The 15,355-nt window shown below is 39.8% G+C and overlaps 1 protein-coding gene across 7 annotated transcripts in view; it reads right to left on the minus strand.

Annotated features, from left to right (window-relative positions):
- Nucleotides 1-15,355, minus strand: part of ADAMTSL3 (ADAMTS like 3) — a 180,380-nt gene that overhangs the window by 20,671 nt on the left and 144,354 nt on the right. For all 7 annotated transcript variants that reach the window (XM_065847389.2, XM_065847391.2, XM_065847390.2 and 4 more), the window contains exons 18-23: nucleotides 14,941-15,133; nucleotides 14,100-14,279; nucleotides 13,225-13,378; nucleotides 7,950-9,030; nucleotides 5,897-6,024; nucleotides 5,447-5,575 (exon numbers count right to left, since the gene is read on the minus strand). In XM_065847389.2, coding sequence (XP_065703461.1) covers nucleotides 5,447-5,575; nucleotides 5,897-6,024; nucleotides 7,950-9,030; nucleotides 13,225-13,378; nucleotides 14,100-14,279; nucleotides 14,941-15,133 — 1,865 coding nt within the window. The remainder of the gene's footprint in view (nucleotides 1-5,446; nucleotides 5,576-5,896; nucleotides 6,025-7,949; nucleotides 9,031-13,224; nucleotides 13,379-14,099; nucleotides 14,280-14,940; nucleotides 15,134-15,355) is intronic.

A 15,355-nucleotide genomic window follows, 5' to 3' on the forward strand; every position in this document is an offset into this window, starting at 1 on the left:
ACTTAGACCATGTAATTTTAGGACTTGATAAATGTAGGAGTAGTCACATTCATACAGTCCTAAAATTACATTCAGCCCTTTGAAGGCAATTGTGAGGCTGATGTGGCCCCTGGTGAAAATAAGTTTGACACCCCTGACTTAGGCCATCATGCTACTTTCCTCTACATTGCTCTTCTCTCTACCTTTTCTAGCACTACTGTATCTCCTTTTCGAGATGAGATTATCAAGTTGCAAACAGGATTTACCACAGCTTTAAGCAATGGCCAACTTATATTTTCTTTTGTCCCTTCCTCTGCCATTAGTTTTGATTTGCCTTTATGGACACCACCCAGGGAGTGTGCTGGTGTTCCTACAGAACTAACCACCATGACTCCATAAACTGTTCTCTGAGAGCAGTCATTCAGGTACAGGTACATGTCTATATTTAAGGTTCATTCTGCAAATATCCCTCTGCAAATATCAACATTCATTCTGCAAATATCAACTCTGAACATCCTTTGCCCTCACTTAGCTATTGAACATTATTTGTGTGATCCTGCTGCAGCTCTTTGCAGAGAGTTTTAGATTTGACTAGTCTTTATAAATCTGAATTCTTCACAGCTTTAGTCAGCTAACTGTTCACATTCTTTTTCAGAACATTTGTAAAACGTTGAACATCACAAATTCCAGAACAGGATCTCAGGGCACCCCACTGGTAACCTCTGTCCACTGTAAAATTTGACCACTTGTTCCTTCCAATCATGTAATCAGGTACTAACCAACAAACTAACCTCTTCTTGTACACTGTGAGAATCTGTTAAACTTTGCCTAGGGAACTTCCTAACAGGTTTTTGCAAATTGAAGTAGGTAGTATCAAGGGAATATCCACATGCTTGACGAGCATTCCAAGAACTCTAATAGATTTTGGAATTTTACCTTTCTCTACACAGTCCATCTTAACCCTTCCTGAATCAGGAATTTGAAGGAAACCCAAGCCCCAGTAAGGAGAGCTGGGAGACAAAGGGAGAAACACCCAGCAAAAAAAAACAATGCTGTAAGTTTTTCTGATTTATGGTGTGAGGTTTGGGGGCATTTTTTGGTTGTTTTTTTCCTCCCCACAAACTCTGTAGGCTGCATCTACATTAGCAGGTAGGAGAGGGCATCAGGAATATGCTTCTAAATAGACATAGTTGGTAGGGAAGTCCCAAAACACATCCGAGGTGTGTTTGGATGAGGGTTGCTTTGAACTCCTCAGTGAATCTTGCCTGGATCTTTGGACGTAACTGCCCATTAGTATTTGGAAAGCAATAGGTAGAGTCCCCAGGCACACCTTTCAGGTTAGTTCTATTTGAAAGGATTCAGTTTGCAGGTTCCCAGACTCTTGCAGGGCACAAAACAAAGCACAATCAAGCATTTGAAGTAAATCTTTCAGTCCTTCCCACTCACACCTGATCCAAACAAAACCTCCAATATAGATGCACTTATAGTAAAAAGAAGCATAAGGTCAAAAGAGGTTCCTTTTATTAGTCTAATTATATAAAAAATAATAATAATAAAATAAATCTGTATTTACCCCTTTAAACCTTTGAAACAAATTACTGATACCTTTTAGAAAAACACGTAAAAAACCTAAAAGAAATGAAGAGCCAGAACCCTATGTGTTAAAGTGCTATTTTTCTTCACTGAGATGTCTTCTGAGGGGTTGAGCATAGAAGACAAAGAACAGCATCGAAGTTATATTTGGAATAGCGTGGGTAAACGAAGGAACAGATGGAAAACCAAATTCCTCATTTATCTGGACTTGTTTCAAGTTCCAATACTGACAACAAGTAGCTGGTCCATCTTTGTGAAACGTACGTGCAAAAATATGACCCTGATTCAACAGATTTTGTGTATTTCTCACAGGTTTTTTTTTTATCAATATGTTATTCTTCGAGTCCCAAAATACATTCATAGGAATGCAGAATTTGGATAATGAAGGAGTTTCTACTTTTAAAAACCTCTGTGCCAACATATTTCAGAGATGCAATAGAATGTATAAACAACCTCAACTCAGTATAGTTCCTTTCTACTCTCTCACCAGGAGGTGGCAGACGATGCACATTTTATGTCTCTTTTTATCCTCCCCCATTATACTTCAGCTCAAGACTTTCAAGATTTCACGATAAATGGAGTCTGACAGTTTTAGTTTATTTTAGTAATAATCACAGGACGATCTTTTCTGCAAATACAATAAATGTTATCCAAGAGCAATTTGGAGCAATCAGTATTGATATTTATACCATGTGTGTTGATTGAAAAGCTCTTGGCTGTAAGAATGGAATATAAATCTATCCAGAATCTTATGAATATCTTCTAGTATACACTCGTGTGGGAGCTATAAAAGTGAGTTTATTATAATTAGTGGAAAAATAGTTGTGTTATAGATTCAAATGAGAAAAGAAATCGATACTATTAGCTTTAGCAGTTTAGCTAACTTTTCCTAATCTGCTCTTTGATGTTCTTCTATTTATTAGGATACACTGCTCTTTAGCATTTCCAAGTTTTTCTTTCAATCTGAATGTGATTCTTGGAGTGTGCAAGAACGACTTTCAAGTGGACAAAAAGAACCAAATTGGCAAGAGTGAAAAAATAAAAACCTGCCCTCCACTGGCTAACACCATGTGTAATATTAAATTACACCTATTTTCCACTAAAACCATCAAACAAGAGCTGTCCTGGGTGACATGGCCCAATGAACCCAGAGCCTCTGAAGTGGAATATAGCTGGTTCTCTTCAGGCCTTGAGGAACTAAGGGTGTGTTGTGCAGCCATTACCCAGCCAGGAGGGGAAGCTGGGAATGTATCTTTCCTTACATCACCTCCTCACAACTGTCTGCAAGATTCTTGGGTAAGCTGCTCCTACCTGCAGTGGAAGTTCTGCTCTATGGTATGATATTCTCTCCTAAATGAACCATTAATTTACCATTTTACATATGTGCATAATTTTTATATACGTTTCAAAAAGAAAATTTCTGAAAAGACCTTACGCTGCTAGACACAAAACATAGAACTCTACGTGTAGAGTTATTCGCAGAGAAAAGTGGTTTGAACGGCTATAAGAAGTAGTATAGGTTATTCAGCCTATAGAAAAGAACACTCAGAAGTCATTGCAGCCAAGAAATTTAAAGGTAATGTAAGAATTCTGCTAGCGGCACGGCACTAATATTGTTCACACACACACAGACACCGTATTCATTAGATGGTTCTTATGGAGAACTATTTTGTGGCCTAGAAGAGTCCAATAGGTCAGATGTATCTGCTGGACACCACTGAGAAATCTGCAAGAGCGAAGTCTGTGTGGAAGGATCCTAAATGAGTATTTGTGTTCTTCATGTTCTGCTACAAAGTCTCATCTAATAATTATTCACTCAGGAGAGGCAGAGAAGTTGTTATCCACCATTTCTGTCGCTATATGACAACTCCTGTGAGTTGTCCTGTGCAGAGATAGGAAGTGGACTCAACAACCCTTGTGGGTCCCTCCCAACTCAAGACACTCTATGACACAAATAAAAATTGTCCTTCCCTCTGAGCACTCAGGAGGAAGGGCAGTGAGGAAAGGGTGCTCCAGATCCAGCCATGGTCTGCCAGACACTGGAGGAAGGGCTCTCTCTCATAATTACTCTTACAGCGCATCCTAACAGATCCTCAGCCGATAGACAGTCATTTTCAATCACTGTCCAGTGGCATTTTTACTCTAGATATTAACTGTAAGGATTTGCCGCTGGCTATTACTCCAACAAGGTAAAAGATTCTTACTGTAAATCAACATGTCTGATGAGGAGAAAAGGGCTCTTGTGGACTCGCGTTGCCTGTTTGTAGGAAGAGAACTTTCAGAGTGCACAAAAATATCAGTATTTTTTTCCTGAGTCAAACTCTTGCTTGACTTATAATCCATGTGAAGTTTTATCAGCATTCACAAAGTTCTCTTCCTACTTCAAATGGACATATTTTTGGGTTCCACCTATTAGACAAACATGTTAGCATAAAGTGCTATTAAATTCAACCTTCTAAAGTCAGTGGTTTATTACTTTTCATTAGGGAAAGGAGATCAGAAAAACACTGCTTACATCATTGCATAAGTTTTTCTGCTTCTAAGGCTTAGTGACATTTTAAGACACACAAGCTCTATTTTATTCACAAACAGTAATACTTACTTCCTTGGCAATGACAGGAAATAAAGCAATTAGATAAATCATTTTTTAAGTCAACACTGGTGCCTTAGCATAACTAAAGTTTGGCTCGCAAATATACACAACTCTAAAGCATTTGGAAATCCACAGTCCCATGTGAAAATATTAATTTATATTTAAATTGCTAACTGCTTACCCATCCTAACAATATTAATATTAACAGCGTGACATTAACTCTCTGCTGAATTTGAGATGTAGGTCAGTTACACACAGGGCTGGCAAACTATAGTTGGAAAATATTACTTCATCAAAGAATTAGCCTTGATACAACAGTGAATAGCAGAGCCACATGTCCTAACATATGTCAGCCTGGCGCCACTATTGTATGCAGAACTATTTGCATATATATATATTTCTATCACTGCTCTGGTTCAGTATCAACACTCTGATATGCGCTCCCGCAGCAATACGAATGTGAGCACGCTGACTTCTCTGAAGTCTCTCTTTGCACGTGGTTGCAATGTTCATCGTTAGTAGCACTTACATACATCATTTTCAACAAGCAACAAATGACTGACCTTTGCTTATTAAATACTTGACATAATATCGCTGCTGTGAGTTAAATCATACAGTTTAAACTTAACAGATAATAATGACAAGATTAAGAAGAAAATATCTAGCTTTCCAATAAAGGACCAGAAAATAAAAAGAAGCAGTGAACTGTTTAAATGCTTAAAATGCTTCTGATTAACATTAATGCTGCTCCACAGATGTTGACCTAAAAAATACCTCTATGCTCTCATGGCTCAGCACTTTTCTTTGTTTCCTTACTGCAGCTGCAAACTGATGGCTCTAAAAGGTAAGTTTACTTCACTGTCAGTTTTAAAGTTGTATTAAGCTATGGCTGGAGATTCCATTTTCGATTTTAACAATAGTCTAGACATATGTGCATCTCAAACAGGGATAAGGCAAGTTCTCTGATGAGCAAGTCAGCTGGCCATGCTTCCTATAGAAGCAAGATAGCCATTTGCTCTGGTGGGCTTTACGCTCTGTAATGGAGCCTCAGACCACTTCACGGAAAGAAAAGTACTTTTAAAGGAACGTCTGTTTGAACATATACGTGTGTGCAAATTAAAGTGACAGACAGGAAAGAAACAGGAATGCTGTAGGTGACTTGCCTCATAAAAAATTACTAATGATCAATTATTTTCTCCCTTCACTAGCAATTTCTTTCAACATACACGGTAAACTTCTGATTCCAACAGTAGAGGGAACTTCAGTGCAGTTCTTTCTTACCTGTCACTGGACATTTAACAATAATATTTGCTCCAGTTCTTGCCACAATTGTACCTCCAACAACTGCCGAGAGATTGCTGGCTTCCAGATTTGTAACATTCAATGCAGAGGACAAGATGACAGGAACCTCTTTGAAATTAAAGGAATAATCAGTTTTAAAAGCTTTATTTGACTTTTAAATATAGATCATGTATTTTAAGTAATCACATTTGGAACAGTATTTGGTCTGCAAGGAATCAGCCAGAAAATACAGGTGGGATAGCAATCAGCAGACTCAGTTCACACCTGCTGCTGTGTGGGAGCAACAAGACCATCTCATTGCTGCCTATTAAATGGGGCAGAATTTCACAAACTGCCAACAAAAGAAACTATTTCACATTGCAGTGGAGATGGGTGTTTATATTAAAGGAAAAAAATACACGCTCAATTCTTTGGGTGCTACAATCTTACCTGCACGCAATAGCAAAGATGTTTCCACATCAAAACCAAAGTCATTAACAACCAGGCACCCGTATGTACCAAGTTCCTTTTGAGTAGGATTCTGAATCTGCACTTTTCCAATGGTGTCCAGGATCACCCTGCAAAGCATTCAAGGAGAGACAAAGGTTATGACCCTGGGACAAACCCAGATGAATCTGTCTGCAAGAGTTACAGATCCAGTAGCAAAACCCCTTTTTAGGAGTTCCCCGTTCTAGACCAGGGCATGCAGTAACGGCTCTGCCTCCTCTTTGCTGACAGAAGGGAAGCACGGAGCAATACAGCCATGGAAGATTCTTCAGCCCTTAGAAGGACAGCTAGTTTGCTACTACAAACCAGAAAGCCTCAGGAACAACAGCATGAATAAATCAGCCTACCACAATTAAAAGTATTAGGCTTGGCAAGAAATCCTTCTCTCCAGAGCAGCTTGGTTTTCAGCAGGACTGGGGAATTTGCAAGCATATGATCCAATCTGACTTCCAAGTTACTGCAGTATTTTGTTGCTTGTTTTGGTCTTTTGGTTTGTTTGTTTTTCAATTACTTTTATTTCAATTTTAGCATCATTAAAGCTAAAGTCTTTCACCAAAAACCCACAGGTGTCTTGAATACCTTGCCTGCCATCTGAGAGGCAAGATATGAGCGCATATCACAGGCTGGGGAAGAGCCTGAAAACAGCAGCCAGGACTTAGCCCTGTATTCCCTTTCTCCACAGTAAGTTATGTGAATTACGCCATAGACTTAAGTCCAAAAAACCTGTAGCTCTGGTACTCTCCCACACTAAGCACACTTAGAAAAGGAAGATACATGCAAAACTATATCAAAAATACTTGTGTCTCAACAAAAGGCCTCTCATGCACGGCTTAAGTATGGCCTTTTGCAAACCTGATGGATAAGCAGCCCATTTATCTCCTGACATTCTCTTTTTCAGATTTAATACTACAAATCTCACTGGCTTTTGAGTACACACACATATATATATATATATATATGTGCATAAGAAACCTTACTGTGAAAAAAGTGAAAGCATCACTTGCAACAACTTAATGGGAAGTTATGTGTATTTCACAAAATAAACATAACCGGTAGGAGCCACATGGTTCCAAAAACATTTGCACTTTTAAAAATGGCTTTGTTTTCATGTCTTTCCTTTAATTGATAGCCCTGCAGAAGTATATTTTTCTTGGCAGTGCGGTTAATCAGTTAAGCATGTTGAAAAATACCCACAAGCACCTTTATCATTTCAGAATCATTTTTTTCATTACTCAAGAGCTAACTATAATTCCAAGAGGCTCACACACGAGGTTAATGTTAATATTATCAGGTGTGCTTCTAATTTATCAGCAATGAAGTAAAAGTGTTTGCTCAGTCTTGAGCAAATACCTGAATATAACACACACTTGCTGTACTTGTTCTTCAGATATAGTTCTCCAAAGTGACGGTAATACAGGTTATTATTTTGTATTTCGCTGTCCTCAATAGAAATATTTGCAAATTCTAAAGTATTGAAAAAAAAGTCCGTAAAGGCTCAATCTTTCTTTTTAAATTGAAGTTATGCAGCTACCTAGAGATTTATTGTTTGAAGGATGATGGTAGCAGTGATCTTTTCCCTCCTTAAAATGAGTGATTTCTATACCATGGCAGAAGTTTTTAACATGTTCCCACTGTATTTGGTGTATGAATCAATCCAATAGGTTTCTTAATTTGAGTATAAATCTATTCGTTTTCTGATGCAGGTGAAATGATTAAGGCAGATCACATAATACTCACTTAGGACATCCAAAACACTTCACCTAGTAAAACAAATCAATCCTCCCACATGATACGGTAGAAACAGACATAGTAAAGCCAAACAATGTGACAGACACTTGAAAGAGAAAACAAATTACTTAACTAAAAAGATGGAAGTCATGCTGATCGTGCTTATCTCATTTTTAAAACAGTGTGTTTGAATATTGCACAGTGGGGTGGATTTTTACAGTTGATAGAGACAAAATAAGTCGTTAAAAAATAGAAGATGTTTACTTACTTCTCAGAGGCTTTTAAAGTCTCGCCATCTTTTGTCCAAGTGTATTTCACTTCACTCATACCAGCTGTTTCACACAGCAGATTGACAGCATGAGTATTCTTGGTCAGAAAAACTGTATTTCCAATTCGCACAGTTACTGTTTTGTTGAAGGAAACTCGAGGAATTTCCTTTTGCCTCATAATAACTGGAACCTTCTGGTCAAATGTTAACTTATCAACAGTTTTTGTGCTGAAACGTTCAGATTCATTTGGCGATTTGCCTGTGACTTTTGAGGCAACTTTCTCATTCTGGGTTGCCTTCCATTTCTCAGTAGTTGGTTGTGGAGGCCTAGATAATTCAGCAACTAATTGATAAATGACCTGCGATGCCAAGTCATCATTGACTTCTCCGGTTTCAATGAGCTGACTCATGTTCCTTATCAGTTCTTCAAACTGCACAGTGTCCATGCTGTAGGCTCCTTGGAGAACTGCTGCCTCCAGTCGTTTATTCTTGAATTCACGAGAGCTGAAGTCTTCTGCTGAATTACTCCCAAAGCTTTCCAGATTTCGCAGAAATGGCTGATCGCTTACTTGCCTGTCACCCAGATAGAGCTCATTCTTCTTACTCCACAGTTGCCACATTTTGCTCATTTTATGCCATTTGGCCCCAAAGCTGTTGGACTCATTGTGATCTGCGTTACTGCTCTCGCTGGCGTGTTTTCTAAGACTCGGTGGTTCTATCAATCTGTTGTCAGTACCAATGAGTTTGAGCACAAATGTTTCATGCACAGAGCCTGCAATACACCGGTACATGCCAATGTCAGCGGCTTCAAGACTGTGTATTTTCAGGGAGCCCGACTTGGTGATGCCAAGTCTTTTAGAGTTTTGTAAGTGTTGCCCATCTTTCTCCCACCGGATAAGTGATTTCTGGAACCTTCGTACAGGGCACTTAATGACAACGGATGTTTTTGGAAGTAAGTAGGCTCGGCTTCCTATGGTAAAATTAATACGCTTCTCTTTTCTTGTTTGTATATAGACTCTGTGAATACTGACAATCTGAGGTCCATGAGCAGAATACTTTTCTGGAAGCTTTGGTTTAATCTCTGAAAGAAAACAAAGTGTTGAAAAGTATCTAATCACTGATAGTCGTGCTTACAAAATCTGCTTTTCACAGAATGCTTGACAGAGCTTCTCCTGACTCTGTTCAAGTCAGATTGCGACCTGCCGAGGTTTTATCTGAGTCACAAAAATGCAAAAATATGAACATGAAACCCTAATATTCCCCTGCTACAGCCAAGAATTCCATTGCTTCTTCCAAGTCTCCTAACAATAAAAAGATACAGGTAACGTATACCTATATTAAGGACATAGATGGTGCACAGACATAAATATATACATATTTGTATTGTATAATATGTTAATTTATATTATATGTAATTCTACTATGGTTATATTTCCTATATATTTCCTGTTGTGCCTTAGAAAAGCTGGGCACGGCGTGAATGGAAAAAGGTGAATAAAAAACTGTGAACACATTATCACTTTCCCCACATTTGAGCAGTGTCGAGTGCAGAATGACCTAAATAAACCAAAACCTATCCAAAAAGTAAGGCTCCCCTTGACTGTCAAAGTGTTGGCTGGCCACGCTGGTTGGCTGGGTCAAGCCAAACTGATAGCAACACAGGAGGTGAAAGGAACAGCGGAGGGAGACACGGTACATGCAACAAGCAAAGCCACTGGGTAATCATTGCCTGAGGGCAATTTCTTTGTGTTGAAAGATGAGATGCTCACAGCGTTGTGCCAAGAAAGCAGGGAGGGAAGGGAGGGAGGAGAGAAATAACTCAGCATTTTGAGAGGTTGAATACAGTAATGGGATGAACTGACAAAAGCAGGCGGTAACTGCATAAGGTTTCATGCAGACTTGGTGTAGAGACACTGGGTACTGTGAACTCCTCCTGAGCTGCCCTGCGGGCATGTGGGTGCTGAAAGGTTTCCAGGGAGCTGCTGGGTGGGCACCACCATGAGCAGCTTTCCCAGCAGCGCTGGACAACACCAGAACACTGCAATGTTTCAGATACCACTTTGTTGACTCACTCCCAGCAGCCACCGTGCCCCACTTTGATCAGCAGAACAAATCTTACTAAGAAAACACCAGGTAAGTGAGAACCAAAGGGCTGCAGGAGGTGCAGGGCAAGGGCATGCACCCCTGAGCTCGTTTCATGCAAGATGGAACTGGGCAGCTGGGAAGAGCTGAGAAACACTTCACACTGGTGCTAGAAAGCAACCCCGTTGTGTTCGGTGACCCAGGCTGTTGGTATGTGACAGAGAAAAATCTCAGCCTGCAGAATGAGTTGATGAGCCAGGAAACAGACACAAATCGAAACGCTTCTCAGTATGCCCGAGTCTGAAATCATTACTGCTATTTCTACTTGATAGGTAGATAAATAAAATTACACTACACTGATGGCACAAAAATGATATTTGAAAAACTGCATGCTTCTTATATACATATGCTTCAAATATGCTGTGAAGAAATAGGTGAAAAGCTAAATGCTTCAAGCATTCAATAAGTGTGTACACTATATGAACTACACCCTGGAGTGCATTCTTATGCTTATAAAACAAAATGGTTATTTTCAATGTTTTGGGTAATGAGTTCAGACCTGTGGGGATATCATGGTTTCATAATTACACAGCTTTTAAATCGGTATTTGTTATCGAGATACATGGTTCCCTCAACCACTTCACGTGGCACAGTAAATAAATTGCTTTAGGCACTCGGTTTACTGAAATTATTAAAGTAGCATCCTGTTTTTAATAAGTTACTGGGCCCAAAATATTTATTTTAAGGGAAGTGTTCCAGTATTCAATCTTCCATTTCCAAAGTCCAACTTACAGACACAGTAAGTGTAACTTTAAACACACAAATTAAAATACCTCAGGCTGTGCTGTGTTTACACTAGTTATTCCAGCATGGAATTAAACCCAGTGCATGCTTGTAAATATGTTAACAAGTCTCATCCATTTCATTTTTAAGAAAGAAAGACCACTAACTCTCATTAGCAGTTCAACACTAAAGGGTGTGTATATTTTTACTGGTGACTGGTGAGCGAGCCTAGGAGTGAAACAAAGTTCAGAGCTGTGGATGGCAGGCGATATAAATATATAAGGTCATATAAATATATGAGGCCACATAAATATGCATTTTCTAGATCCTTAGTATCTTCCAGTCTTGCAGCTGCTAAAGTAACAGACTATTTGGGAGAGGTTTTTTGCTAAAAGGTAAATCTTACTTAAGGATGAGATCATACTGGAGCCATTGGGCATTTTCACCTGGTACAAATCCATCTGCATCGCTGATTCTAATAGTCCTCTACAGCTTTAGCTGGATGTCAGGTCTCTGTGACCTCAGGGCTAGATTGGTGTTACATCCTATTTTTCAGACCCCACAGTCAGGAATGTTTCTGATTTCACAGGGCTTATTAAGTATAAAACAGCTACAATCACCAGTCCCAGGGTAAAAGGTTGAGTCTAAAAAGCCTCAGCACTATCACGAGGCAGTAAAAAAGAAGGAGCTCATCTGAGCCTGGAGGATGCATGTTCAGAAGCTTCGCTCCCAAAGGCAAGGGCCCCTCCACAGCTGGGGAATCCCCAGGCAGACCCCGGGGCTCCCCTGTTTCCCAAGTGCTTGTGGAGATGGAGAGGACGTTGATTCTCTCTGGTGACTTTGATCTGCACCCATTCGGTACAACTGAATTCCCTCTGTGGTCCCCTGCCCTGCTTTCTTGGCACCGTGGTGGAAGCTGACAATGTAACTTTAATATCAGTCTGTGCTAAGCAATTTGCGAAGCAGCTACACTGCCATTCAACTATCCACAATTAATTAAATTCAGATAGATATGCAGCTAAAAAATATTTTATTAAACCTTATGCCAAGGACATTCCTGAAAGTCCGCAGGGCTTTATTTAAGTGGAGTTTTGAACCTCAGGATTTTGGCATGTTAATCTGAAACACAGGCCAGGAAAAGAAGTTTCATATTATGTATGAATCAGTAATTATTCTATTTCTTATTTTGTTCTATGCATAATTTTTAAAGCAAAGCTTCAAAACATGTAAAGTAGTTAATTCTTGACAGCACTATGAATTGGGTCAAAACATGTCTGTCTCTGTGATCTGTGACCGAACCCAGGTCACTCATAAAGGCTTTTGGTTTTCCTCCACCTCAAAACTACAAACTCTCCTTTTTTCCTTTATTTTCAGTGTTCTGGTCCCCAAATCTACAAACTAATATTCTGCTTTATAAAAAGAAAGGAGAGCACAGGTTCAGACAGAAGGAACCTGCATTTAGAACTGCCTGTTCTAAACTACTGCATGTAATTGAACATAGTCTCGATCAGTAAGGTATTTTCATTAGTGTTTTACACACTCAATTAGTGCAGCTACCATCAGTATCACAACCTGATTGTGCCTAAATTGTGCAGTTTCTAGAGACAATATTTCTGAAAATATTTTTATATCAACAGTAATAATATACTGGATTTATTGAAGAGCGTCTGCACTGTCATCACTCCCTGGAAAGCTCAAGAGACCTTAATCCTCATTTCTACAAGGAAAGATAGAAATTATACCTAAAGTTATCACTGGCACAGAGCTTCAGGTTTTGAATTCCACCACGCTAAGTGAAACGTCCACTGTAATATAAAAGTACAGTGAAAAGATGAACCAGAACTGGATTTTTATCTCTTCTAATGTCCTCTGTAATTTATACACAGTCTATGGATTTTTTTGTTTTTTGGGATAGCATAAGGCAGGGGTATCAAACTCACGTTCACTGAGGACCACATCAGCCTCATGGTGGCCTTCCAAGGGCTGAACTTAATTTTAGGATACTTTATCCTAAAATTTTAGTATACTGTATCCTAAAATTAGTTTCGGCCCTTTGAAGGCCACTGCAAGGATGATGCGGTCCCAAGTGAAAATGAGTTTGACACCCCTGGTGTAAGGGATAAAGGAAAAATCAGATCAAATGTAGGTAAGTATGCGGGTGAGAGGTGTGTGCCACTAACATGTATTCAAAAACTACTTCTGAAGATCATAACCTTTATTTCTGACTGGCAGAAAAGCATTTTCAAATAATCCTGTTATTACTGGTCTAGTAATTATGACACTCAGTTTATGCCAAATTCGTAACATTGTAAAAGTATAGGGAGATGAGTGAATTAATCTGTGTACAGATTTTTCTTTATAAATAGATCGTTCCAAATCAGCAAAAAACTACATCCAGTACCATACTTACTGTTGCAGGCATTCATCTGACAGGACCTTACAAGCAGTGAAGGAGACAGACCACTACACATTGATCCATTGACTGTGACGTACTGGCCCTTTGCAGTCAGGCTTTGGCAGGCAAGTTTCCTTCTCTGGATTCCAACACCACAGCTTACCGAGCACTGTAGAAGGAAGGACGCAGTCAAACTAAACGTGGTGTCCCAGGCCACATGTCATAATTCTAAACTAGTCTGTTTGTTTGTTTTACTTCTGGGAGAAGAGTGCATATGTTCTAGTTCATATGAATCTTTGTGTTATCCAGACATTAAACTCTCTCCGCTTTTCCAGGCAATGAGAATATAAGACAGACAACTCAGGAACAATTAAAACAACATGAGAGTATTTCTTTAGTCCAACCATGAGCAGAACAGAGCAATGAGATCTACTACCTAAGAGAAACAATTCAGCACATTCTATGCCTCTCCCCCAGTCTGTATTGCATGAATCTTTAATTGCCGCTTCTAAATTCACTTTTACAAATCTTTTTTGAACATGGAGTGGTGGCAAGCTTGCATTAAATGGGAAAGGAGGACGTATTCCAGAATAATGGAAAGTTTTGCTTTTTGGAAGCCATACTCTGAAATAACTGATAGGTAAACATGTCTGACAGAATGCACGCAATGCATTACAGCCCGTCCTTCAGCCACTGAAACAGAGCGCAGGAAGGGAGGTGTGATGGGTCTGGCTGCAGGCAGGGACACTTTAGTTCAGACACATGCCTTGCGAAACCTCCAGCTACCCTGTGAATTTATTTCTCCAAATGCCTTATTCACCCAAGCAGAAACCTTTAGAGCTCATGCTGCCATGGAAGGTTTTGGTTCACCCTTGTTGGGGGCTGCTTACCTTGGACCATTCTCCTACAACCAGCTGAGGAGGACAATCAACTTTTGCACAAGATTTACTAGTTGGCAATTTAGGTCCCTGGCAGGTGTCATCGGAGTGTTTCAGGAAACTCCCATCTGTCAGCAGCTGCCTGCAGTACACCTTGCGGCTCTGAACCCCTCCTCCACAAGTACGTGAACACTGAGGAGAAGAGAACACGGCGTGTACACCTGCATGGACATCTGTGCTCACCCATTACACTTATTTTACACAAATATCGTAAGCCTTGCCTTTGCCAAATACACTCTCTTGAAAAATGACATCTACTTTTAATTAAAAGCAAGCAGCACATAGAAAAATTTTCTTTTAAAATATTCAGCTAATATATTATATGACGAGAACCTAGCTACCAAGTCAAAAAGGCACACCACTTGAACACAAGTAAGTAGTAGAAATCTTAGAGAAAAACATGCATTTTACACATAGATCTGCCTGTCTCACATCAGTTAATACACCTGCTGGGAGTTTAGAAAACTTTGTCCTTGAGACAAAAGAAAATTAAAAAAATGAAGCAACGTTTCCAAAAGCGGGTTATTGTGTTTTCAGAGCATAGAAAGAGAGGTCATGTCTGGAGTAATTGGTATCCAGACTTCTGAAAACTTAAAAAGAACTTTCCAACTCATCATGCCATTGGCATAGTAGTCAAAAGTAGTATTTCTGACCCTGGGCTAGTTTGTTCTAATGAAAGCAGTTGAAACACATACCAAAGTTTAGGAGCTACGTTCCACGTGATTCCAGTTAGAGAACTGCAAGTACCTAGCCAGAGGAACACATTTCAACTGTTTCTGTGAGCCGGTCATACCTGCTGCCATTCCTCAACGTGCCAAACAGGGGGACAATCGATCTGGTTACAAGCTTGTAAAGAATGCGGCTTTTTGTCTTTGCAGTCTTCTTCAGCGGCCGCCGATCCTCCCGGCTGCCGGCAGAACACGTCTCGCGTCTGGATCCCCACCCCGCACGTGGCCGAGCAGCGTCGCCAGGGCCCGCTTTGCCACCTGTTCCAACAACACGGCCCCAAGGCCACGTTTTAGCAACGCACTTGAGAATGGGGAAGGAGCAATTGTACCCAAACAGACCCCAGCAAAATGGAACTGCAGGCACAGTTATTGAGACATGGCTAAAACATCCCTTCGGTGTGGCTGTAACGCGAGATTATAAACTAGATTTATAAACCTATCGTTAACAAGGAGATGCAGAAGTTATAACAGTAAATGAAG

Source organism: Patagioenas fasciata, chromosome 12, assembly GCF_037038585.1.
Source record: "Patagioenas fasciata isolate bPatFas1 chromosome 12, bPatFas1.hap1, whole genome shotgun sequence".
NCBI classification, from domain to species: Eukaryota; Metazoa; Chordata; class Aves; order Columbiformes; family Columbidae; genus Patagioenas; species Patagioenas fasciata.